General features: G+C 43.5%; 1 protein-coding gene across 1 annotated transcript in view; it reads right to left on the reverse strand.

The window, feature by feature from the left end:
* The window catches only part of malrd1 (MAM and LDL receptor class A domain containing 1), a 42,396-nt gene extending 17,219 nt beyond the window's left edge, over positions 1 to 25,177 (reverse strand). Inside the window, exons 1-20 of the mRNA XM_057335714.1 lie at positions 25,012 to 25,177; positions 24,054 to 24,185; positions 23,876 to 23,964; positions 22,862 to 23,035; positions 22,646 to 22,742; positions 21,579 to 21,716; positions 21,138 to 21,290; positions 20,877 to 20,982; positions 20,345 to 20,712; positions 19,376 to 19,809; positions 19,030 to 19,117; positions 18,273 to 18,452; positions 18,043 to 18,187; positions 17,775 to 17,931; positions 17,479 to 17,589; positions 16,167 to 16,380; positions 15,748 to 15,998; positions 7,374 to 7,656; positions 2,933 to 3,178; positions 385 to 542 (exon numbers count right to left, since the gene is read on the reverse strand). Coding sequence (XP_057191697.1) covers positions 385 to 542; positions 2,933 to 3,178; positions 7,374 to 7,656; positions 15,748 to 15,998; positions 16,167 to 16,380; positions 17,479 to 17,589; positions 17,775 to 17,931; positions 18,043 to 18,187; positions 18,273 to 18,452; positions 19,030 to 19,117; positions 19,376 to 19,809; positions 20,345 to 20,712; positions 20,877 to 20,982; positions 21,138 to 21,290; positions 21,579 to 21,716; positions 22,646 to 22,742; positions 22,862 to 23,035; positions 23,876 to 23,964; positions 24,054 to 24,185; positions 25,012 to 25,177 — 3,690 coding nt within the window. The remainder of the gene's footprint in view (positions 1 to 384; positions 543 to 2,932; positions 3,179 to 7,373; positions 7,657 to 15,747; positions 15,999 to 16,166; positions 16,381 to 17,478; positions 17,590 to 17,774; positions 17,932 to 18,042; positions 18,188 to 18,272; positions 18,453 to 19,029; positions 19,118 to 19,375; positions 19,810 to 20,344; positions 20,713 to 20,876; positions 20,983 to 21,137; positions 21,291 to 21,578; positions 21,717 to 22,645; positions 22,743 to 22,861; positions 23,036 to 23,875; positions 23,965 to 24,053; positions 24,186 to 25,011) is intronic.
* Positions 25,178 to 26,707: the final 1,530 nt, after the last annotated feature.

Consider the following 26,707-nt stretch of genomic DNA (forward strand, 5'->3'; position numbering starts at 1 on the left):
ATTTGGAACAACTTGAGGGTGAGTAAATATGAGTTTTTATTTTTGGGTGAACTGTCCCAACTGACCACAATATTTCCACTATGTATTTCGGTGTGAAATGAGATCACCCGTGAGATCAGGGTCCGTTGGCAACATAACGATTTTATTGTTTACAGTGGCAAATTAGCTGCCCAAATATCAATAAGGACAAATTGTCTCTTCCACCAAACAAACAACCATTAACATTTTTCAATTGAGTTTCTGTTTTAATTTACTTTACCTAAATACTAGTGAGTTTGAAAAATTACTGACAAACAACTAAGTTACCCTGGAAACTGACAAGTGCCCAAAAAACTTACACAGACCACTATATGTTTGTACCACTTTGTTATATTAGTCATTTACCTTAATGAAGAGGCGAATAATTCCTGTGGCCTTTTCAGAAATATAGTACCAGAAGGAGAGTTTACATCTGGCACTAGATTCCTTCCATACTGAACTTCTCATGTGCGCTTTATCACCCTTCAAACCAGCAGGAGTGGCTGCCATATATGCAAAGTACCCTATGACGAGAAACAGAGCAAGAGAGAGAGAGAGAGAGAGAGAGAGAGAGAGAGAGAGAGAGAGAGAGATTGTAATTATGTTAAAACTGATTATATTATATCATCATCATCAACACTCCTGCATGGCAGGGGTGCTCAGTCGGGCTCCAAGCCAGACTTAACTGCTCATATGTCTACTACATATTAAAAATACAGGTGATAGCATTATATGTAGTAAGCATTAGTATTGGGACATATCAAATATCATAAATTGCTTTTATCATTTACTGTCACTGACAGCATCTAGCAAACCTGCAATTCAAATTCATTTAATTTAATTAATTAGTGTTATTTATTACTCAACATTATGTATTTTCAGGTTTAAACATTTAGGTTAATAAAAGTAAATACTGAGGGAAAAGCTTTGTCCTTGCCACACAATGTGGGATTTTTGATTATTTTCTTCTCTATATATTCTTACGACACAGTATCTGTTTTATTGTATTATAGTACTAAGAACCATCATTTGGAAATTGCTGATACCATAGTGTCAGCAACTTGGTTAATCGTTCAAATAATGTTTCATTACAGTCAGAATTTCTGTGATCAGTTTTTACAGACATAAAATCAATCTAAACATATAGTGTGGCCCAAGGATATCTTGTTGACTTTCCGTTAAGAGCTTAAGATAAAGTTTCTAGACCTTTGATGACACAAACCTTGCAAACTTTGGCAAATCCAGAATATATACTTTAAAAAATGCTCTTTTTTTAGCAAACTAGCAACTAACAAAAACTTCCCAGTGGACTGATTTAATCTGTCTCTCAGAAAAAGTAGCAGATAACAATCTCACCTTCACATTTTCTGCATTCTTCTGTTCTAGACCCTGTTCTATCTTGTCATGATTCGGCCTCATCATGCCATGTCTTTCTTGGTCTAGTGGCAGGATCATGACAGAGCCTCATGTTTTGTGTGGAGAGAGACATGTTATTGTTGGTTCTGACATAACATGCGCTCTCACTGGTCTCGTCTTTGTCCCCGCCCTCTCGCTTCATCATTATTGATTGTTAATTATTTCATGCCCCACAGCTGTTCCCTCTTGATATGATCCCTTATTTAATGCTCCTGTGTTTTCTATCTTGTGCTGGTTCATTTTGATTTGTTTCGTCCATGTCACCCACCTTGTTTTGTATTGCTGTGTTTAGTCTAGTCTAGTCTAGTTATTTGTAGTTAATGTCAAATGTTGTCTCTAGTCTAGTTTAGTGTAGTTAGTCCGTGTTCCTGTTGATCCGTCATGTGCTTTACCCTTGTTCTTTGTTATTTTACCCCCTCGTGGGTTTTTGTTTTGTTTTTATTAAATAAGTCTTGTGTTAACCCCTTACCAACTGTCTGCGCCTGGGTCCTCTGTCCCCTCACACCCCGATCCTGACATATCTAGCTGGCTCCTGGAACCTAGCAGCGTTGCACTGCATATATTTTTAACTCCTGTATCACAAATTGCTCACAATTTTCTACATTTGTAAGTCACTTTGGATAATAGCATTAGCTAAAAGGCCAAATGGAATGTAAAGGTTAGAAAGTGCTGATATCTCACATGAAGCTTAACAGAGATCCTCAATACGTATAGAAAAAAACAGACATCATAACTTTAAACATCTTACTGGAAGAACGGAGTTAGCAAATACCAGAAATAAGAGATGATGGACAAATCTTTCCAGAGAAAGATGAATTCTGGAAATATGAAAATATGAAAATGTTTCTCTGTACAGTATGTCAAGAATTAAGTAGCATGAGTAGGATTTTCTGCAATTAGCATTTTGAACACTTTTTGTTGTGTTGGAATTTTTTATCTTGTTAAAAGTGTAAATATAGACTATAAAACACTTTATTACATGGTTCATTTGAATGCTTGATTCTGATTGGCCAGTCGCGACATTCCAAGGGTTGTTATTTTCAAATAACAACCGCTCAAAACTAATAACACCCTGTAACCCGGATGCTGCAAATCATTTTGAGAGGGGCAGTTTAATATTACTCAAAAATTAATTATAAATATGTCTTTTAACAACATATATGACATTATATTTACAAATGATTCAAAAAAATTGTTTAGCAGCCGGCTGTTATCGCGAAATAAGCCCCTTCAGTGTGATACAAGATACCTGATCACACTGTCGGGCTTATTTCTGCGATAACAACCAGCTGCCTGTACATTATCCCTTACATAAAACAAGTGTAAATATACAGCAGATTTGTGTTTGATGTCAGTTTGCTTCAGTCTGATTTGCCTGGACATTCTACAAATTGTAAAAGAAAGAGTGTGCTGTAGATACTGTATGTGGGTGTAAGGTCTGATCAGGTATGTTATTACTGTATCTACAGATACAAGGCTGAAATTAAAGGAGTTTTACCACTTTCATTCTTGAGCGTGTGGTCATGAGAAGGTCTGATCCTATGGATAGAACCAACTCCAAGAGTCCAACTAAAGGTGTCTGCCAAGCTGCTTTTCCAACCACAGCGCCCATGTTCAAACGAGCAGGATGTCCCACAATCCATTTCATCCGTTCCATCTCCACAGTTGTCAGTGAAGTCACATGTCTGCTCTGATTTGTAACAATTGCCATTGTTACACTGCAGAAAACCTGGCGGACAGGAGCCTGAACACACACACACACACACACACAAATTCAAGGTATAAATAATTCTTCCATGTTTCCCAAAACAAAGCATTCTACAACATCACAATACCAAATGCATCAATACGGATGCTTACAGAAAAATATGCTTCTGAATACATTTTTACATTTTGTTTCATTATAAAAATGTGAACTTTATAGCACCAAAAAGACCAAAAATGCATTTCTTATGGGCACTGCTCTGCATGTATTCAAGCTCAACTTTTCTTTTCAGTAAACTATAAAACATCTTGGTTACGGATGTAACCTCAGTTCTTTGATGGAGGGAACGAGACGTTGTGTCGAGCCGACAGATGGAGTTCGTCCTTGAGAACCTATCGCTTCCGACTTCTTTAGAAAAGGCCAATGAAATTGGCGAATGAAATTTGCATGCCGGACTCCGCCCCCGGATATCCGGGTATAAAAGGGAGAAGGCGTGCTGCATTCATTCACCTTTGTTCTGAGGAGCCTGAGAACCTCTCACGACTGCTGCAGTGGGCAGCACGTGTTGTGGCATAAAGGACACAACGTCTCGTTCCCTCCATCAGGGAACTGAGGTTACATCCGTAACCAAGACGTTGATGAGAATCACCGGGCCCGAGTTCTAGGCAATCTGTGGACACGGAGAATGCTTGTAGGTCCGCTACCCTCTTGAGCGCCATCCGGAGAGCCGTCTTCATCGTGAGGTGAGAAAGAGCTGCATCTCCGAGGGGCTCCTGGACCACATCAAGGTCGCAAGTGGGTATGGAGTGCGGGTGAGGCGGTAGCCTTCCCGCGCCCCTTAGGAACCAAATGATCAGGTTGTGCTGTCCTAGAAACTTACCAGAAACTGGGTCGTGATGGGCGGCAATAGCGGCTACATACACGTTCATTGTGGAAGGGGAGAGATTACTCTCGAGTCTCTGAAAGGACAGCATCAAGCAACTCTGCGGGTCTTCTCTTCGAGAAGAGCACCAGGATGAGAAGAGGCACCACTTACAGGCGTATAGCCGCCTAGTGGCCAGGGCCCTAGCCTGAGTGATGGTCTTAACCGCCGCAGGGAGTAGGCCACTCAGGATCTCCTCGTCCCATCCAGGGGCCAGACATGGAGGTTCCAGAGGTCTGGCCTGGGATGCCATAACATGCCCTTCCCCTGGGAAAGCAGGTCCTTCGTCAGGGGAATCGGTCAGGGGGGAGCTGTCGTCAAGAGCATTAGCTCCGAGAACCAAGTCCGGTTGGGCCAGTATGGCGCAACTAGTACACTTGATGCTCCTCTTCCCTGACCTTGCACAGGGTCTGTGCAATGAGGCTCACTGGGGGGAAGGCATACTTCCACTTGTCCCACGGCCAGCTGTGCGCTAGAGCATCTGTGCCGAGGGGGGCCTCGGACGGGGAGTACCCTGGCGGGCAATAGGTGGTGTCCAGGGAGGCGAACAGGTCTACCTGAGCCCGCCCGAACTGTACCCAATGAGCTGGACTGCGCGGGGGTGGAGTTGCCACTCTCTGCGAGGCGTCAACTGCTGAGAGAGCGCATCGGCTGTCTGGTTCAGGTCGCCTGGGATATGTGTGGCTCGCAGGGAACTGATCACCTGCGGACTCCACAGGAGGAGGCGTCGGGCGAGTCGTGTTAGCTGCCGTGAGCGAATGCCACCCTGGCGGTTGATATACGCTATGGCAGTTGTGCTGTCCGACCGGACCAGCACGTGCTTGTCCTGCACGAGAGGTTGTAGCCCCTTCAGTGCAGGTAGCACATCCAACAACTCTAAGCAATTGATATGCCCGCGCAGGCAGGGGCCCGTCCATCGCCCCGACACTGTGTGCCCGTTGCACACGGCACCCCAACCCTGCAGGGAGGCGTCTGTCATCACCACGACATGCCTCGTGACCTGCCCGAGAGGGACCCCCGTCCGTAGAAAGCTCTGTAGTCAGTCGCACTGTAATGGAGACAGAGTTGAGTTCCATACCAAGAGAGAGGATGCTCTGCACAGGGGAGAGCTTGCTCTTTTCTCGGTTGACCTGTAGTCCCAATCGATCTAGGTGCCGAAGCACTAGGTCCCTGTGTGTACATAACAGATCTCGCGAGTGTGTCAAAATGAGCCAGTCGTCGAGATAGTTTAGTACCCGCACACCTCTCTCCCTGAGGGCAGTGAGGGTGGCTTCCACGATCTTCGTGAAGACTCGTGGGGACAGGGACAGAACGAAAGGGAGGACTCTGTACTGATATGCCTAACCCTCGAAAGCGAACCGTAGGGACGGGCGATGACGAGGGAATTCGAGACATGAAAGTAAGCGTCCTTCAGGTCGATTGCCATGAACCAATCTTGACATCTGATAGATGTCAGGATGCGCTTCTGCGTGAGCATCCTGAACGGCAGCTTGAGTAGGTGCCTGTTCAGGGTACGCAGATCTAGCAACCCCCGCTTTTTGACAATGAAGTAAGGGCTGTAAACCCGTTGAACATCTCGGCTAGAGCGACGAGCACGATCGCTTCCTCTCCAGAGGGGTGGCGACCTCGGCCCGAAGCACGGGAGCATCCTTGCCTCTGACTGAGGTTTGAGAGGATGCCCCGAAACTTGGGCAGGCGTCTGAGGAGTTGGATCGCGTAGCCGAGACGGATCGTATCCCATAGTCAACGTGACAGTTTGGGAAGCTCTTGTCAGGCTCCCAGGGACCGAGAGGTATTCTCGATCTCCCTGGGGTCTTCCAATGAGGGCCGCTTCGGCTTCCACCGTGGCTGCCAACGGGGTGGTGGTCTCCTCTTCGACGTCTTCTTACGGGGGGCCGCCTGAGTGGGGGCACTGGAGCCGGAGGGCGTCAAAGAGGACCAGGGCTGCTGGGAAGCAGACGTTGCACGGGATCTCGACAGCCAGAGGGCGGCCGAGTCACGGCGGGGGAGGATATGCTTGATGTCCTCTGTCTGCTCCTTTACTGTCGAGAACTGCGTCACCACTCGACAGTGTCACCAAACAGCCCCCCCTTGCAAGATGCATGCGTCGAGAAAGCGGACTTTCTCGGCATTACTCATCTGTGCAAGGTTCAGCCAGAGGTGTCTCTCCTGGACCACAAGTGTGGACATTGCCTGACCCAGGGTCACCTTGGTCGCCCGTAGAGCGAGGTCGGTGACGGCGCGGAGTTCCTGCATATGCGCTGGATCGGTCTCACCCTCATGGAGCTCTCTCGACGCCTTGGCCTGATGGACCTGCAGGATGGCCATAGCGTGGAGAGAGGGGACAGCTTGGCCTTCAGCAAAGTAAGCTCTCGACACCTAAGATGCCGAAAAAACCTACATGCTTTGGACGGGAGTCTAGGTCGAGCCCCTGGGGGACATCGACGTATCCTCTAGCTGCCCCACCCTCAAGGGAAGAAAGGGCGATGGAACTAGTTGACGTGCACGCACCGAAGGGGGCGTTCCAGGTCGTACTAATTTCCTCATGCACTTCCGGGGAAACACGGCACTGGGGGCGAGTACGGCTTGGAGCCGCTCTCAAACCCGAAGTACCATGTATCCAGCCACGAGCGTTGGGAGAGGCAGTGCAGTGCACTGCAACCCAATGCCGGCGGCCCGGGAAAGCATGGCTGACATTTAGAAGTCCGCTTCTTCCTGGGCTCAACCCCCCGAGGGAGGGAGCTCCGAGGAATCGTCGGCGTCAGATGCCAGTAAGTCACCCTCCAATGCTGCAATGGACATCTCATCATCACGCACCGTTTCCGAATACGTGGTTGAGGAACAAGACGGTGGTGGGACTGTCTCATGGGGAACGGTCAGACGAGCGAGACGAGGTACGAATGGTCCGTGAGCCGGTGGCTGAAGGATTAGCGCTCACAGTAATCCTCATATCACCCTCGCTGCTTGCCGTAGCGGACGGCAGGGCCGTAGCCACTGCTGTCACGGAACGGGAAGCAGATGAGGTTGTGGCTGAGTCCCGTGGGAACCCGTGAATGCAGCACGCCTTCTCCCTTTTATACCTGGATATCCGGGAACCAAGTCCGGCATGCAAATTTCATTCATCAAGTCGGAAGCGATAGGTTCTCAAGGACGAACCCCATCTGTCGGCTCGACAGAACGTCGAGAGACCGACAGAAAGGGAACCCAGGGTTACAGATTAATATCTTGAATGTAATTTGTGGAGAATTGTTACAGGACTGTAGTGTCACTAGTTTGTGTGCTTGAGGACAGGCATTATTCTTAAAGGTGTACCTGACAATAACGTGTAACTGGAGAGTGTCTCAAAACTGCTGCTGAGGATACAGCCCGCTGAGAAAGTGATGTCATCAAGGCAGATGTGAACTTGTGTGTTACTGCCCACCATGCCTTCAAACATAATACGAAAGTTTTGAGGAGAAGAAAGCGGCACTTCCTGTCTCTTCCAGTAGTTGCCTTGATTACCGGTGAGGTTCAGTAACAGCTGGTTGGAGTTTGTTACCATGTACACGTTCAGAGTGCCAATGCCGTCACCGGACATGTGGATGTAAAAGACCATCTTGGAAAGCAAGCAAACAAACATTACATATCTGCTTGCTTATACGCAGAGCTGGTTAGATTACTTAGGAATTGTTCTCAGTTACTGATTACAAACTAAACGGCAAAATTTGTAGTCAGTAACGTAATCCCTTAGATTACACATTTCTTGACTACTTTTTTAATTACATATATATTATATTTGTTTACAGGTGTGTTTTATGTTAAACCTGGTGTATCTATGTGTCCACAACACTTTTCTTGTTAAATTTTAAAACATTAAAATTAAATTAAATTATATTAAAATATAAAAGACAAGTACATACTAGAAGTTAGTCAAATGCATTTATACTGAATGACTGCAATACAACAGCACATGTAGTTACAATAAAAGGGTTAAAGAATAGAAAAAGGCCTTACAGTGTAATCAATGTAAATGGGTGTAATATTCATGCAGTGATGGGCAAAAAAGAGGCAATCTGACAATAAGCTTATAATAAAAACCATAAGCTTTTGTCTACATAACTTAGATTCATAAATATCTGCATATATTATAGCCACATTAATAACGATTTGCTAATAGCAAATGTAAATGTTCAAAACAGAAAGACTGGATTACAAATGACAGATACACAGTCACAAAACAATAAAATCAAGTTGTGAAAGATTAAACTTTTGTTTTTCTGTGCTTGTGATTATTTTATACAAAATCCAATTTAAACAATGGAGAATATATGAAAAATGTTCACATGTATTACCTTTGTGAACAAAAAATTGAAAATAGATTAAATATTGTGAATGCTGTGAAGATTAACACTGTTCTTGAGCAATACATAGCGAACATGAATGCTTGAAAAACGAAAACATTTCAGACTCGCTATCATGAGTTTTAAACAAAATGCTTGTAAACAAAAACATGTAATGTAATCTGTAACAATAAAATAGTAACTGTACTCTGATTACGAGTATTTTAAAATGTAACGTAATTCAATTACAAGTACTTGATTTTTGGAATCTGATTACATAATCCAGATTACAATTAATCAGTTACTACCCAGTTCTTCTTATACGCAATAATAAAGCTGGTGCTTTCACCGATTTAAAAGACAAGACAATGCCTGTTACTAATTCCCATGTGCAAAATGTTTTAAGACCTAAAAAGTTATGACAAGCACATGCAAAAACCACCCCTCTCCAGCTGTTTCTGGTGATGGATTTATAGAGGCAAAATGTGAGGACAATGTGAAAAGGGTTAATAAACAGACATAAAAAGTTAAAAAAAATACAGTCTGTCAAGTTACAGGAGTTCCAAAAATATGGTTGTTGTTTGGTACAAACTGATGAGAGCTTTAAATAGTGCTGCATCTGCACAGATACTCGCTTTGTTGAAATGTGTGTGTGTGTCTGACAGAATGATTGATCGCTGTCTGCCAGCTCAATGACTGAGTAACTGCTTCATTGTAAACAGGCAAAATTTAATTCCTGACATCTCGTTCTGCTAATATATTCAAGGCAGAGCTCCACAGCATGTAACAATGCAGAGGAAATAAAAACAGTCCAAATCATCTTTATGAAATTGATCTTACATCCGATCAATATATTACATCTTTCCTAAACTCAAACACAGAGACACACGCGCACCATAACATACATTACTGAATGTAATAAATCAGTATTGTGAAGGGCAGTGAAGGACAGTGCTCTGCTCTCAATAGGGAAGCAGAATTGCTGTAAGAAGTCTTTCCAGCCAAGGCATTTTTTCAGTTAAGTGGAATGGTGGTTACGTTGTCACATTCTGAGAGATTTCATGCACTGCTGAGAAATTCGCTTCAGGAAAGTCATAGAAATGGTGCATAGAAATTCACATTTAAAATCATGATGATTTCAAGATGTGACATGTTACTCCAAAAGAACCAGCCAGATTTGGTTACTGAGCAGTAATAGTATAGACGGAGTGCTCAAATTGAATCACATCTTATGGGGGGCCTCCATGTTTTTTTGGGGGCAGGACCAAAAATCTCAAAGCATGTTTTAAAATAGGTTTTATAGAAAATATGTAAAACAATTCTAAATATATTATCAGAATATATCTGCAAACTGTGCAAACAACCCACCTTGTTGGCAGAGGCTGTTTACAAAAACTCCACCCACCAGTGTCACGGCTGGCGTGCAAGAGAGAAGAACCCAAGCGCAGGCAGGCAGTGAAGGGGTTAACAGAAAATATTTATTACAAACACACACAAAACAAAACCCACGAGGGGGTATAAAACAGGAACTAAACTAAGAAACAAACTTGAAATAAAAGACTTCCCACGAGGGGGGCAAAATGAAAACAAGAACACTAAACCAAACTAAAGGACACGACCAAACGTCTTAAATCATAAAACACAAAACTCACGAAACACGAACAGGGCAAGGACCAGGAACATGGGTGAGAGCACAAACATAATCCACACAGTACAATCCACGAGCACAGGACAAAGAAACATGAGGGTATATATAGGCAAGACAAACAAGGGATAAAGACATGGGGCAGGTGTGGGTAATCAAACACTTAGGGAAGGATAACAAGGAAACGAGAGGAATGGGGCCAATGACAAGACACTGGAGAGAACGTATATTACTGTCAAACGGACAATAATATGTTTCTCTCCACACATAACCAAAGACTTTGCATGGCTCTGCTACAGGACCAAGAAAAACATGACTAAGGAAGCAGAGCCATGACAGAAGCCCCCCCTTTAATGAGCACCTCCAGGTGCTCACCAAGGGGTAGACGGACAAGACAAGGAGACTGAGACAAAGACAAGACCAGACAAAACATGGAGAACAGAATAAGGGAGACAAGACAAAATAACAAAGGGACTAGGGTGAGACAAAAGAACAACAAACATGGGAGGGGGGGGGGGCCAAACCAGAGGCCCATAGGGGGCAGTCCAGGAGGTGGGGAGAAGTCCCAGTCCCCGGCTGCGCTCGAGGGCGTAGTCCGGGGACTAGGAGGAGTCCTGGGGGGAACAGTCTTTGAGCCCTGGGGAGTTCCCCGGGGCCGGCTGGCTGGGCAGGGCTTGACGCCGGCTGGAAGGCCGGCTGGACAGGGCTTGACGCCGGCTGGAAGGCCGGCTGGACAGGGCTTGACGCCGGCTGGAAGGCCGGCTGGACAGGGCTTGACGCCGGCTGGAAGGCCGGCTGGACAGGGCTTGACGCCGGCTGGAAGGCCGGCTGGACAGGGCTTGACGCCGGCTGGAAGGCCGGCTGGACAGGGCTTGACGCCGACTGGAAGGCCGGCTGGACATGGCTTGACGCCGGCTGGATCACCGGACTGGACGCCGGCTGGATCACCGGACTGGACGCCGGCTGGATCACCGGACTGGACGCCGGCTGGATCACCGGACTGGACGCCGGCTGGATCACCGGACTGGACGCCGGCTGGATCACCGGACTGGACGCCGGCTGGATCACCGCTGGACGCTGGATGACGCCGGCTGGACGCGCTCACCGGACTGGACGCCGGCTGGATCACCGGACTGGACGCCGGCTGGATCACCGGACTGGACGCCGGCTGCACCGGACTGGACGCCGGCTGGATCACCGGACTGGACGCCGGCTGGATCACCGGACTGGACGCCGGCTGGATCACCGGACTGGGCGCCGGCTGGATCACCGGACTGGGCGCCGGCTGGTCACCGGACTGGACACTGACTGCACAAGACTGGACACAGACTGGACACAAGACTAGACACAGGACTAGGACACAGGACTGGACACAAGACTAGACACAGGACTGGACACAGGACTGGACACAAGACTAGACACAGGCTGGACACAGGACTGGACACAGGACTGGACACGCTGGACGCCGGCTGGATCCCGGCTGCACCGGACTGGATCGCCTGCACGCACTGGCACCGGACTGGACGCCGGCTGACCAGACTGGACCCGGCGCACACCGGACTGGACGCCGGCTGCACCGGACTGGATGCCGGCTGACACCGGACTGGACGCCGGCAGGATCCCCGGCTGGGCAGGGTTCAGCATCTCCCTCCTCTTCTTCTTCTTCTTCGTCCGGCCCACAGGACGTGTGGCCGGCTGGAGCGAAGCGATAGGGAGGCCGATAAGCTCCGCACCGGAGGAGTCGGACGGGGAGTCCCACGACTCCCTTCGTCTACGCCGGCCTCGGATGCTGATGGGTGGAAGAGGAGCTGCTGGGGGAGAGGCGGACGGTGCGGCCATGCCGATGACCCCGATCTCCATGACGCAATCCTCTGGGATCGCGGGTAGGGGAGATGGATTGGGTTGGGCTGAGACCCTGGACTCCGGGCGGTTCATGGCATATCTCACCGTGCACTCGAAGTCCAGTGGTCTCAGCATCCTCATCTCCGCCCGCGACAGAGGGTCCCTGAGGCCACCGTTGAACAGGACCGCGAGTTCCGCCTCCCCAAAAACCACCTGCTCTGTATAAACTGCCTCCTCTGCAGCCTTTAGGAAGCGGTCGACATAGTTCATGATATTGTCATCTCCCTGACGGTGGCTGCAGAGGAGGTGAGTCTGGCGGGATCGTTGGGTGGACATGCTGCCTGCTGGGTTCAGTTCTGGCTCGTGGATTCTGTCACGACTGGCGTGCAAGAGAGAAGAACCCAAGCGCAGGCAGGCAGTGAAGGGGTTAACAGAAAATATTTATTACAAAAACACACAAAACAAAACCCACGAGGGGGTATAAAACAGGAACTAAACTAAGAAACAAACTTGAAATAAAAGACTTCCCACGAGGGGGGCAAAATGAAAACAAGAACACTAAACCAAACTAAAGGACACGACCAAACGTCTTAAATCATAAAACACAAAACTCACGAAACACGAACAGGGCAAGGACCAGGAACATGGGTGAGAGCACAAACATAATCCACACAGTACAATCCACGAGCACAGAACAAAGAAACATGAGGGTATATATAGGCAAGACAAACAAGGGATAACGACATGGGGCAGGTGTGGGTAATCAAACACTTAGGGAAGGATAACAAGGAAACGAGAGGAATGGGGCCAATGACAAGACACTGGAGAGAACGTATATTACTGTCAAACGGACAATAATATGTTTCTCTCCACACATAACCAAAGACTTTGTCATGGCTCTGCTACAGGACCAAGAAAAACATGACTAAGGAAGCAGAGCCATGACACACCAGTATCTGATTTGAATCGAGAAAATAGAAATAAATAAAAGAATGACCTGAATAAATATCTGAGTTTACTGGATAAATAAAGAAAGGGAGAGACAGAAAATGACCCCCAAAAAATCCAAATGTCCAATTGGGGATTTCTTAGTATAATTTTTTTGCCCAAGCTACCTTTAGAGAGACTCTAAACAAGCAGTAAACAATATCAAGAACTTAGATTTTTAAAGAGTTGTGAAATTCACCCAAAACAAAGACGTAATAGATTTAATTCACAATATTTACTATATTTTATCTGCACAAAATTTAGTGCAGATAAAATGAAAGTCCCGAAGCACTGAAGGCCTTCCAACAACTGAAAGAAGCCTTGGGTACCGCACCCACCCTCTGCTTACCAGAACTCGATCTGCCATTTGTTGTAGAGGTGGATGCATCCTCCACCGGAGTGGGTGCGGTGCTCTCACAGCGGCAGGGGACCCCTCCTCGACTACACCTGTCAGCCTTCTTCTCCCGTAAACTGTCCCCGGTGGAGTTAAACTACGACATCGGGAACAGAGAACTCCTGGCTATTAAGTTGGCCTTGCAGGAATGGCGACACTGGCTGGAGGGAGCCAAATACCCATTCGCATCATCACTGACCACTGGAACTTAGAATACCTCAGGGATGCCAAGAGACTAAATTCCTGACAGGCCCGGTGGGTGTTGTTCTTTTCCCGGTTTGACTTCACAGTTTTGTAGCGCCCTGGGTCCCAGAATGGCAAAGCAGATGCCCTTTCCCGCCAGAACAGCCCTGAACCTGAAACTTCTGACCCAGAACCCATTCTCCCTCCAGCCGTGTTTGTGAATCCCATCCAATGGACTGTCGATGAGGAGATAGCTACGCTACATCACCCCACTCCACTGGGAGGTCCCGAGGGCAAGATTTTCGCTCCCCCCGAACACCGCACTTCCCTCGTAGACTCAGCTCACTCTGTTCCAGGATCCGGACACCCAGGAAGTCAGCTGACCCTCTCGCTCATTTCCACCCGGTACTGGTGGCACGGTATGACTCAGGATTTCTCCCGTTTCGTCACGGGATGCTCAGTCTGCGCCATTTCCAAAACACCCCGTCGTCTGCCGGAGGGTAAGCTGATGCCTCTACCAGTTGCAAACCATCACTGGTCACACCTTGCCATTGACTTTATCATGGACCTGCCCCTGTCCGATTCTTATACCTGCATTTTAATAACTGTAGACCAGTTTTCGAAGGCCTGTAAGCTTGTACCCCTACCCCGGTTACCTACAGCCACGGAGACGGCTGAAGCCCTTTTTACCCATGTCTTTCGGAAATATGGAATCCCAGAGGATATTGTGTCGGACAGGGGCCCACAGTTCATATCCCGAGTTTGGAAGGCATTCTTCACCTTTCTGAACGTAACGGTAAGTCTTACCTCCGGCTATCACCCCCAGGCGAATGGCCAGGCTGAGCAAAAGATCCAGGATATCGGTAGATACCTGAGGTCATACTGCCACTCCCATCAACACAGCTGGCACAGCTTTCTGCCCTGGGCCGAGTATGCACAGAACTCTCTCCGGCAAGCCTCCACGGGACTCACCCCATTCCAGCTTGGTTTCCAACCCCCCCTGTTTCCCTGGTCCGGAGACCCCTCCTTGGTGCCAGCTGTCAACCACTGGTTCCGGGAGAGCAAGAGGGTCTGGGACTCAACCCACCATCATCTACAGCAGGCTATTCGCAGACAGAAGACCTACGCCGATGCTCGCCGCACCCCTATTCCACTGTCAACCGGGACAGCGAGTATGGCTGTCCACCCGAGACCTGAATCTGCGACAGCCTTGCCGAAAGCTAAGTCCCAGAAACATCGGCCCATTCACTATCATCTGCCAGATTAACCCCGTCACGTACCGGCTCAAACTCCCTGCTCATTATTGAATCTCACCTTCCTTCCACGTTTCACTGCTTAAGCGCTTCACTAATCCTGTGTCTGTTCCTCCTCAGAGCCTGGTGTAGCGGCGGACCTGACCCCTCCTCCACCCCCCCAGACATCTCTTAGCAAGTCTACAGGGTAGAATCTATCCTCAACTCCCGAAGACGAGGCGGCTGACTCGAGTATATCGTGGATCGGGAGGGGTATGGGCCCAAGGAGCAGTCCTGGATCCCACGGGATGACGTTCTGTACCCCGCTCTCCTTCGAGATTTCCACGCTGGCCATCCTGAATGTCCTGCCCCTCGCCCCCGAGGCCGACCTCGTCGCCCTGTAGGGTCCGCTGGAGCGGACCGTGGAGGGGGGCACTGTAACAACCTCAGCTCCTCCGCCGACCACGCCCCCTGCATCAGTGCTCCCTCATCGCTTCACCCGTTCACTTTCACCAGACTTTAGATCACAAAATCCATTTCCCAGAATCCTTTGCACTTCCCGCCATCTTTGATTACCCCGCACCTGCACGTCATTTGTTTGGACTATTTAAATTTCCCCTCATTCTTTTTCCTTTTTCGAGTATTGTTGTTTACTTCTTGTCGGTACCAGTCATCTGTGGAATACTTGCTTGTTTTTGGAATTACCTGTTTTTGATACATGATTGGATTATCTGTGGGATTAAGTCTGTTCACTTCTGTTGTATCTCATTAAACACTCTTCCCCGGAATTCCGTGGTGTGCTCGTCTATCTGAACCCTTCCAACGTGACACTATAGCATAGAAAAAGACTCTTTTTCCTGAGCCTCTCATTGGGATTGTTTAAATAAAGCCTTCAAAATCTTTAAACATCTCTTGTTTAAAAATTGGATACTACCAACTGTAAAGTTCTGAACCAATATTCAGAAATCTTTAGGGAATACTGAAACTCTTCAAATCTATTACAATAGCTCCTAATGTAATGAAAGTAGAAACTGCTTGTGGACCAGAATGAAAAAGGCAAATGCAAACAGCAGTGAGCGCTCACCTTACAGTCTTTGCTGTAGCGACTGAAAAGGGGTCCTATGATTTGAGCAATATGTCCAGTTGTCTGAGGGAAGGACCCTTCTAGATATAAATAATGGCCTGATGGGTTGCGTAGAGTGTGATCAGTAGATGGTCTGCTCCGAGGAGTGAGCGGCCTATTTCCTGCCTTTATCAACCAATCAAAATCATCATCTTGCCTCTGTCTCCAAGAGCAAAGGTCAAACTCGAAATTGCAGCGACCACTGAATCCCTCTGGAAAAACACACATATACTGTAAACATACATATACTGTAAACCATTTTACTGTAAACCATTGAACTTGGTCAATAGAGATGTAAAGTTATTGCATACACAATACAACATAACTACTTAAATGATGACTAAACTACAAAGTTTTAGATTTGATAGATTTGTACTTACTGCATATGTAGTGATTCTCATCAGATCCATCTCCACAATGATCAATAAAGTCACACAAGTTATCCTCAGAAATACAGTGACCGTTGGCACAGATGAATTCATTCTTATCACAAGGAAGATCACTTCTCAATGGGGGGGCACAGTCCACAAAAGCCACATCATCAATAACAACATCGCCCATGTAGCTGATACCACGCTTGGCACACAGAACCACCTAACAATACATTTGTAAACAAAAATGCAAATGCTTACAAACTATTTTGTGCTTTGAAACTTTTAGGCTTCATATTCAAAAGGTTATAGGACGATAAGCTCTCACAGACAACGAGGGAGGGGTACTTACCACTAATGAGTAAAGGTATCGCACAATATAGACATGCATTTACAAGCATGTGTGTTTATGTGTCTATGTTGATAAATATTAATGATGCAAAGGATTGACTGAGAAAAGGTCGTGACATTTGTGATCAAGTATCAACAGTTCAAACATCACTCAAACAGTTAACATTTATCTGTGGATCACATTTCAGGAATACGTGTGCATAAACACAAAGTGTTTATGCACAAAAAAAATCTGTCTCAATCAGATCCCTTGTTCAGTAGTCAGGGCACTGCAGGGAGTCTGCATTTTAAGGGTTGTCTCATTTGCTAAATCCTTCCAGTGCACTGATTCCCTAAAAATTCCCACAATGCAACACACAAGTCAGGGAGCATCGATGCTCACTATGTTCCCTTACAAATCACGTGACATTTTTTGAGTCTGTTTAACCTTAAATAAAAAACTTAATAAACTTAATGGAACGTACATAACTTTTGAAAAGACAAACTATGTAGGCTATATACACACATTGCTAGACAGGCAGGGAACACAATCTATTTAACAGTTGAATTTAATATTAGATCAAATTTGTGAACAGATATGTAACAAAATATGTGTTCATATGTATTCCAACAATTATTAAAAAAAATAAAGCCAGAGAGATGCCGGTTTTGCCTGTTGTTGATAATTACAAGCTGTGAAGTATTACAACGTGCTCCCGCAGTCACGTCACAGGAAAATAAGTGAATGGTGTCCCAATGTGAAGTGAGCCAGGGTCCCTACCAGTGCCCAAACCCGTGTACACAATATACTGATTCACATGCTCGGGAGCTAGGGAGCTGATTGAGACGCAGCCAAAGTCCTAAGATCTCTTTTTTGTTGCTTGTGCATCATTTTGAAACATGCTTGCAAGTACTCATTTCTATTTGTATGTTGTTAAGGCACAATTGAATTACAGCACAAATGAAAAGGCATAATTTATTTTTCCATCACCTGGATGTTACGACGGATTCCAATGAAGACCTCACCCCGCCTCCAGCTGTTGCCTTCATTACCACTTTGGGACCAAACTTCATGTTTGACAGCAAATGATTTGATAAAGACCTGCACATACAGTATATGTTTAGGGTGATGCTGATACTTTGAGGTTACTTTAGGTAACAGACTATTGACACTCAACACACTTTTGTCAAATTCTCAAAAACTGACAAAAACAATTGTTTTTATGTTGTAGAAATGTGTTGCCATTGCAGCAACAGAACCAAACAATAATTTCTAAATCAATGCACCTGTAACGTTCCAACAGTGAAGCCGCTCATGTAATACCAGAACACTAAAGTGCACTGAGGTCCTGTTTTTGTGATAGGAGGAGTCAAAAGATCTGTAGTGTGACCGTATCCTCCATTAGAGCTGTCTGCAAATAGATACCAACCCTCTGGAGAACCACTGCAAAATATACAGATGTGTAAACAAATAGCAACAAACACCTACGCTATGGAAATCTGACCATGCACTTCACAAACACATTTCAGCAAATGTCTGCATATGGTGATTTACAAAGTATGGTCATTAGCAGGTCTGTGGTAGTCTTCTCCGTAGAGAATACTTTTCCCTTGTCCTTTCTGCCAGCGAAAGGGAGTGACTTGATGACTTAAATACCATCCACATAGAGCATCACCTTCAAAATCACAATACTCCTTCACTGAGAAAATAGAAAACAGCAATAGATGAATGGACAAATGGGTGGACAGATGAATTATATAGATGGATGGATGGAAAATGAGTACCACAATGTTCTTCATCAGAGCTGTCGGAGCAGTCAGGAGTAAAGTCGCACACTTGACTGAGGCTCACACACTCTCTTGTAGCTTTGCACACAAACTGGCCAGGGGGACAGCTATGAGGGGGTGTTACCGACATGGTGGGGACAGGGGCAGTGGTGCTGGGCTCCTCTGAAGGCAATTTACCTACAAAGTGCAATAGCTTGTGAACATCATGAAATGTGCAAATGTATGCATTTACATTTATGCATATGGAAGGCACTTCAATCTAAAAGGATGTAGGATGCATTCAGGGTCATACAGTGCTAGGAAGAAAAATCGGCCCTGACATTTTTGGCCCACATCGGCCCTCCACCATATTTGTCGACGGGGGGGATGGGATTTGGTGGGGTGGGGGTGTGCGCATGGTCGGAGGGGGGATGCATGGTTAAGTCTGTCGACCGGAGGGTGGGTGGCATGCATACGTGTCTTCTGCATTCGCGTTGCATGCATTCGCATTTATAATACGTCCGTCTGAGCTGCCCAAGTGTCCGTTCCGGCCCCTAACATTAGCGGCCCACCACGAAAAATCCCGGAACACCAGATGGCCAGTCCGCCCCTGGGGTCATACCCTGGGATCTGAACCCTTGGCCTTGGCATTACTTGTGCCATGCTATACCACTGAGCTATAGAAAAGCTTTTAAACTATTTAAGCTTTAAAGAATACACATATTTTTTTACTAATCACCTGTTTACAAACCATCTGCTAATAATTTTATTTTACCTTCATATGGTTCACATCCAAGAAAAGAAAGGTCATCTATAGCAATATCTCCTCTGAAGTCATCACCAACGGTTCCCTCCACTATAATCTGTAGCAGCAAAAAGTTTAATATTACAGATATTGTACCTCACAAATGCTTTAGGCTTTCTGCTTAGCCTTTCTGCTGTGCTCATTATAATGTATTAGTTCATGAATGATCAGAGATACTTTAGTGAGCAATACAATAACAAATTAGTTTGCCAGAGTTGCATTTAAACATGGAAACTTTAGTCAGTCAACTGCAAGGGAACATTCACAACATTATCCATTTATGATCCAGCATCCATAATTCACATCAATAACCCACCTGAAAGTGGTGAGCACTATTAATATGCAATATCTGTCTGTGCCAGTAGTTGCCTTGGTCACCGAAGTAAAACCACAACAAGTTGCCTCGCCCACTGTTACGGGTGCGTATGTACACAGCCAACCGAAACACATGCATTCCGAACATGTGATAGTGCAATCTGAAAATGCAGGGTGGCTTAGGATCAGGACCTCTGCGAGGAGTTGGGAGGAAAGGTCGACTGATAAGAGCGGCAGTATCTTTGAACTTTTGTGGTTCTGATGATTCGATGTAAAGGAAGTGTCCATCCACATTGGCCCGAGTGTGGTCTTTCCATGGGCCCGTGTTGAAAGTGGGAGTAGGTCCTTGGATTCGGCTCCAATCAAAAATGTCGTCCGCATCATCTTGAGTCCAGCTGCACAGGCCTTCTTCAAAGTCACACATTAACTCTGATGCTGAGAGAAAAGATTATTGTAAACAAAATGCTAATGTCAGCGCATATGTGACCCTGGATCCCAAAACCAGTCTTAAGTAGCACGGGAACATTTTTAGTAAAAGCCCAAAATACATTGTATGGGACAAAATTATCGATTTTTCTTTAATGCCAAAAATCATTAGGATATTAAGTAAAGATCATGTTCCATGAAGATATTTTGTAAATGTCCTACCATATATAAAACGTTATTTTTGTGAGTGGATGGCCTGCTTCAGCGCCTCTGATGAACAACTTTAAAGGCGATTTTCTCAATGTTTCGATTTTTTGCACCCTCAGATTCCAGAGTTATAAACGTCTGTATCTCCGCCATATGTCCTTAACAACTCATACATCAATAGAAAGCTTAATTATTCAGATTTCAGATGATGTACAAATCTCAATTTTGAAAAATTGACCCATAAGACTGGTTTTGTTGTCCAAGGTCACATATAAGCTAAAACATTAACCATTTACCTAAAAAGTTTTTATTTACATAAAACCTATTTCATACTGACAGCAGTTTTCTTCATCCGTTCCATCTCCACAGTCATCGATCAGGTCACAGATCTGAAAATAGTTCACACACGCTTTACTCCGGCTGCAATGAAACTGACCGGGAGATGGACATGTCTCCATAGCCTCTGGCAATGAGCAGTTATGAAACATAATGTCATCTATTGCAGAAACTCCTTCATACACTCCCAGACTCAGTTTTGTGACGGAAAGTTGGAAAGGTCTGGTCTGCCTGCCAATCTGCACAATTACTGGGTGCCACTGGTTGCCTTGGTTATATAGTGTTTGCCAAAGTGTAGTAGTGCTGTCTAAGCCATCGATTACCAGGTGCATTTCAGCAGCACCAACAGACTGACCAGAATTATAGTGCCTGGAAGCAAAACAATCAATGTAATGTCAAATGTACAACAGTGTGTATTAAGTTAATGTTTTTATAAGGATTCGATGATTCAGGTTGTCAATAATTCTTTCTTTATTTCACTATCTTAGAAATCTGCACCTTCAGGCTGATTCTTGAACTGTCCTATTTCTTACCAGAAGGACAAAATGCAATCTGAACCTGATTGTTGGAATGTAGGACTGTGCAGCAAAGCTTGCTGGGAAAAACTGCTGCTGTTTTTAAAGATAAACATGAAGTGACCTTGAGGAGAGAAAGGAAAATAAAAAACATAATCTGAGAACTATATATTTTCAGGATTCAGTTGTATTACCCATTCAAACTCGGTCTTTCACAGATTATTTTGCTGATGTACTACTTAATTTTCACATTCTGTGTGCAGTTTGTTCTGTGCTCACCTGCACTTGTATTAGTGGAATGATCCCGTGGAGGTGTTTGATCTTGATAATCTTCAGAGTCTCCATTTGCTGAACCTCTTACCCATTCAAATCCATCACCCTGTGCAAGCTCATACCAGCTACACGAATCAGACTCGAAATCACACTGTGATACTGAAGGTCAAGTTTAAATAATTTGACTCCATTATAAAATACTGAATAAACTTGGTTAAAAAAATTGAGTATACTTAAAGTTTTTGAGGTTGTATTGTTACACATGCTCTAGAATTTGTCAGAGGCTTATTGCAAAACCAAAAAAATTTAAGTGCCAGATTTGGATATAGTTTTTAATCAAGTAGAATTACAGTATTAATGAATTATGAAAGTGATCAACTGTTTCTAAAACTGTATTAAAATGTATATTCTAAAGAATTTTTTTAGCTTGTTGTTTTAACTACTCACAACAGTTGGACTCATCCTCTCCATTGGGACAGTCTGAAGTAAAGTCACACACTTTCACCCCATCCACACATTCATTTGCACCACAGTGAAACTGAGAAGATGCGCAGTGAATTGGAAGAGGTGCCTTGATTTCATTCTCTGGAATTAAAGCCAACATAGTGTAGCAGGTCAAGGTAAGTAAAGGGTTAAAAAGTTACTGTGGACCCCATAAATCCCCATAAACCAGAGAGCTACTGAGGTAAGTAAATTGTAAGTAAAAGGTTAAGTTACTGTGGACCCCATAAACCAGAGAGCTACTGAGATCACCATTATCACCACTGATGCCCTTAAGTATAACTGATGCCCTTAAGCGTAATATGTTAGCTTTCCTGTAGGTCAGGCATGAGCATGGCGCTAGCAACGCCAAGGTCATGGGTTCAATCCCAGAGATCGCACATACTTAAATACAAATGTATCATGGAAAAGTAAGTCGCTTTAGTTAAAAGCGTCTGCCAAATGCGTAAGTGTAACTTGTAAATGTGATTTCAACATTATCGTAAAAAATCTGGCTGTCCAGTGTACTGCTGAAATAAATCACAACAATGAGGTATTGTAACTCAGACTTTTACAACCAAACTCCACATAAACCTTGCTTTTTAGATGCTTTGGAATATAAAACTTTAATCTTGTCTTGTGGGGTGTATTGTGATTATTTTGTGTAAAATACTGATTTACAGAAAAGCTGTATTTTTGTGTCCAAAATGAAATTAAAATCTATAAAATGCTGAGAGGATTATGAAACCTGACCATGGCTTTGTCATGGACCATGGTACTTATATATGTTTGAAACGGAAAATGTAACTGATGTCACTCACACTTCTATTTTGGGGTGAACTGTAAAGTTGCTGTGGGATTTTTCTGCCTATCATCATTGTCTCTCTAGGCACCCTGTGTCTCTTCATTTCACAAAAGAGATAGACAGTACGGTATCCATTCATTTCAAAAGAAATCCCTAATGTTGAAACCATGTTTTACTCTTTGGTTTTGCTTAGCTTGGTGTTTGTCATTGTGTGTAAGTGTTTACTTACCACCAACTGCCACACAGCCTTTGCTGAAGGACAGGTCATCCATGGCGATAACTTCATATGGATCACTGCTGTTGAATATCAGTCCTCTAATCAACACCTGTACATACCCATTACATTTACATGAATACGTTTTCTATAACTATACATTTAAAAAGAAGCTGCAAATCCACGTTCCCCAGGCACAGAAAACCAGTCATTTAGGACAGATACACTTACCTTAAACTCCTCTCTGCTGTTTAACATCACCACCGATTGCATCCAGGGACGAATGTGTGGATCTGGATTTGGGGTGGACAGAGACCAAACCTCCTGTGGCTCTGCCAAAAATTTTGATTTGATCAGAACCTTCAAAGCCCCCATCAGCAGCCCGATATGACGGTCGAAGGTAAGCTGTTCAGGAGAAAAGTTGAATAATACTGAGAGTGAACAGAATATCACAAAAATATTTTGTGAACCAAGACCTCAGGCTGTTATATGTATTTCAAGATTGTTATATTTAAAACTTTTCACCCTTTGTCAGACTTAAGGCTACTTGAAATGTAAACTGAAGTTCCTTAAGTAAATAAAGGGAATATTTAAGGTCCTTTAAAAGAGTGCCTAGAAGTTCTTCAGAGGGCTTTGTCAATGTGTCATCTGAAGAACCACATATGGTGCTTACATACATCACCAACGTGCTATGGTTCTGACAACTAATGTGTAATTCTTTGCTGTCGATATATATGTGTTGTTTTGGCTTAGTGGATAATTGCTCCGCTCTACATCCATAACCGAGAGCTTGTTTGCTGAATGACCAATACAAGGACCATGGAGCCCTCGAGCTAAGCACTTATCAACAAGTTACTAACTAAATACGACAATTATAAAAACCCTGCACTAGTTATCAATCTCTCTTGTCAATAAAACATTGTGTTGCTTTGTGAAATCTTTTATTACACAATATACTTCGGTGTGACATATGTTCTTATTTTACTAACTATACAACTAGATTTGTCTTTCCAACTCTTTCTAGACGCTTTTTCTATTTACACACAGACAGAAAACTGAATAATTGTCAATAATATGCACAATTATTTCAAAAAAATTATTATTAAAGAAATGTTTATTTTACGTGCAAGCTGACTGTAAAATGCTGAAGAATGACCAGATACACATGGAGGATGGTTTGTAAAATGCATGAATAATGAAAACTACTCAGTAACAAAGGAGGTCTGAGCATGTTTTTAACAATACCCAGCAGGACTGTGAAGGTTGAAAGTAAGGACTGTGTATTTCAGCAGTAATGCCGTCTCCATTTTCAGATCGTATATAAAGATAGTGACCTGAGAAAATAAAATAAACAGGAAGTGTCTCAAGAAGACAAGAAAAAGGTTAATAAATAATAGATAAAGTAAATAAAGTTTCTTCTTACCAGTAACATTTTCTCTTAGGTCTAGTTCTGTGCTGGGCCGGGTCAGACCTGAGCCTCTTGTCCAAACATGTTGATCTTGAACTTGAAAACTACAAAAACCTTCCTGGAAGTCACACCTCACATACTGGGAACCTATATATGGAAGGGAAACTTGCTACTCTACATTACAGTAATTATCTACGTTTAATTTAAAATCTACTATAAAGGCAATTAAAATGCATTACAAAGACACCAATGATTAAGAGAGAGGTATTCATCACCATATCACTGTAAAATGATATTGTGAAATCATCACAGAACATTTAACAACTACTTGACGGAAATACTGTGGTCATATTGATTCGAAGTAGCAAATGCAAAAGATGCTGAATGTGAAATATAGGCAACGTTTAAATATGTGACCCAGTCTGTGAAATCCAGGCTAAAGTGTCAAAATCTTAGTCTGAGAAAACAAGCATCAAAGTTTGATATTAACCATTGATTTCATTATGATTTCAGTCTTTGACATGGCTGTACTCATTCTATATTAAAGATATCAAAGTCATATTTTCACAGGATGGTCTTTACATTATGCAGGATGGTTTTATGTTGAAAACAGTAAATCACAAAAAAGAACTTAAACTGGGTTTTTATAAACTGGTCACATTTCAGAAATAATGTAATTTGTGTGTAAATTCAAGGAGAAATATAGCAAGTTTTAGTAACTTTTAGAATATATTCAGTATGTTATCAATATATTGTATTAGCACTACTGTATGTCATGGTCACCAAACCCAGTTCATGAGTATTCTTCCATTTAATGCTATAAATCTTACTATTTACACAATACAGCCTCTGTTAGCATTTAAAAGCTTTTAGTAAACAAATGGAGCAACCAGAGGGCCATTAACTTTGTTGGCCTGTGTAGACAGAGAAAGCAGAAGAAAAACATGTTTGTTTAGTTTGTTGTCGTACTTACAGTTTGTCTCATCACTGCCATCTTCACAGTCTACTTTAAAATCACACACATGCTCTTCAGATACACAACCACCTCTGACACAAGCAAACTCCTCGGTCAGACATGGCGTAGATGAGACATCGCCCAGGACACACACCAGAAATGAGGCCCACAAACACCCCCTCATTGAGCTCTCCAACATTCAGTTCAGATATAACCATAAGTAAAACCACAGGCGGACACACTCACGACACAAAATCCAGAAAACATAAATCCTTAAAATCCAATAAGTGCCGATGTATTATTTTTACTTGTACTACGGACCATAGGGAAGGAAAGCCATCAGCTCAGATCATCCATAGTCCAAATGGCTTTTATGACTGTTACCCAATACATATATGTGCTTTTTATCTTCTTGGCTAGAGATAAAATGACTGTGAAATAAATAGAGATAAACGACAGTAAAATGTGATGTGTCATCTTAAGACTGGTGAGCATGTCAATATTATCTGCAATAAGAACCGAAGTGTTTAAGCTTGCATACATATTTAGGTAAGAAATGTTAATAAATATTAATAGATATTTGTCATTACATAATAACATTGGATCATATGAAAAATAAGGTGGTGAATGAATCAATATTGCTTTAGGCATCATTAGTTCAACCCTCTGTCCTATACCGGCTTTACAAATGTTCATTCAACTTTCATTTCATTTTTCATGAATCAATAAATAAAATACAATATAATTTGCATGGTTTGTTAGTAGAGAAGCTGTGTTGCATTATAACAACCTTCAAGCACAAAAGAACATGAATACAGAGGCCAAGAAAAGTGAGTTTTTCTTCATATTAAAATATATCACAAACTCTATAAGACAAAAATTAATGCAGTATTTAAATAATCGATGTATAGGCTACATAAATTAACAACAATATGTAGATCACCATCACTAAAGGCACCATTTTTCATTGTTATAACTTACTATGCAAGATGCAGGCAAATCATTTTGTAAATATTATAAGTTCGTACTTTTTAAAGTACAGAGATTTAATTGAATTATTTGCCTAATCTTATTGGAGCAAAACCTTTTTTCATTAAGCATTCTGTTTCATCAGCACCACAGCATTACTAATGCACTTTCACATCCCACAACATTTCCGAAGCTGCCAAGCTAAATAGACAATTGTGGAGTAATGGCAGCATCAATGGAAATTAAAAAATGGTGAAAATCCCAATAATCCTCTTGTCATCTTGGATGTCACTGTGATTAGTTGGGTTTATTGATCAGTTGGGTTAGTGTGGGGAGATTTGCGTGACTGTGCTCTCAGTTAATGTACACTCATTATTATGTCAGTCCCAAAGAGAGACGGCATAAGAGAAGTAAGACCAGTGTGTAAAGCATATCGATTTGTGCTTAATAAGATTTTAAGTATTAACAAACATTTTGGAAGCTCCTCACGTTAAGATATAGTTATCGACATGTAAGCAGTAACAGAACGCAACAAAAATATGAATATGAATAATATTAATATGATTGACATTAATATAATAATGGTTAGAAAGGTCATAGCGGGGATTTATCATGAATGTAAATCATGAATACTGACCAATCAACATGAAGGAACGAAATCGAATGCTAAATTAATGGTTTATATGGCCTATTAGAGAAAAACTATTAACTGGTCCTCTTTATTTATGAGCCAGCAGGCCATCAA

The sequence above is a fragment of the Triplophysa rosa genome, linkage group LG1, assembly GCF_024868665.1.
Source record: "Triplophysa rosa linkage group LG1, Trosa_1v2, whole genome shotgun sequence".
Taxonomy (NCBI): domain Eukaryota; kingdom Metazoa; phylum Chordata; class Actinopteri; order Cypriniformes; family Nemacheilidae; genus Triplophysa; species Triplophysa rosa.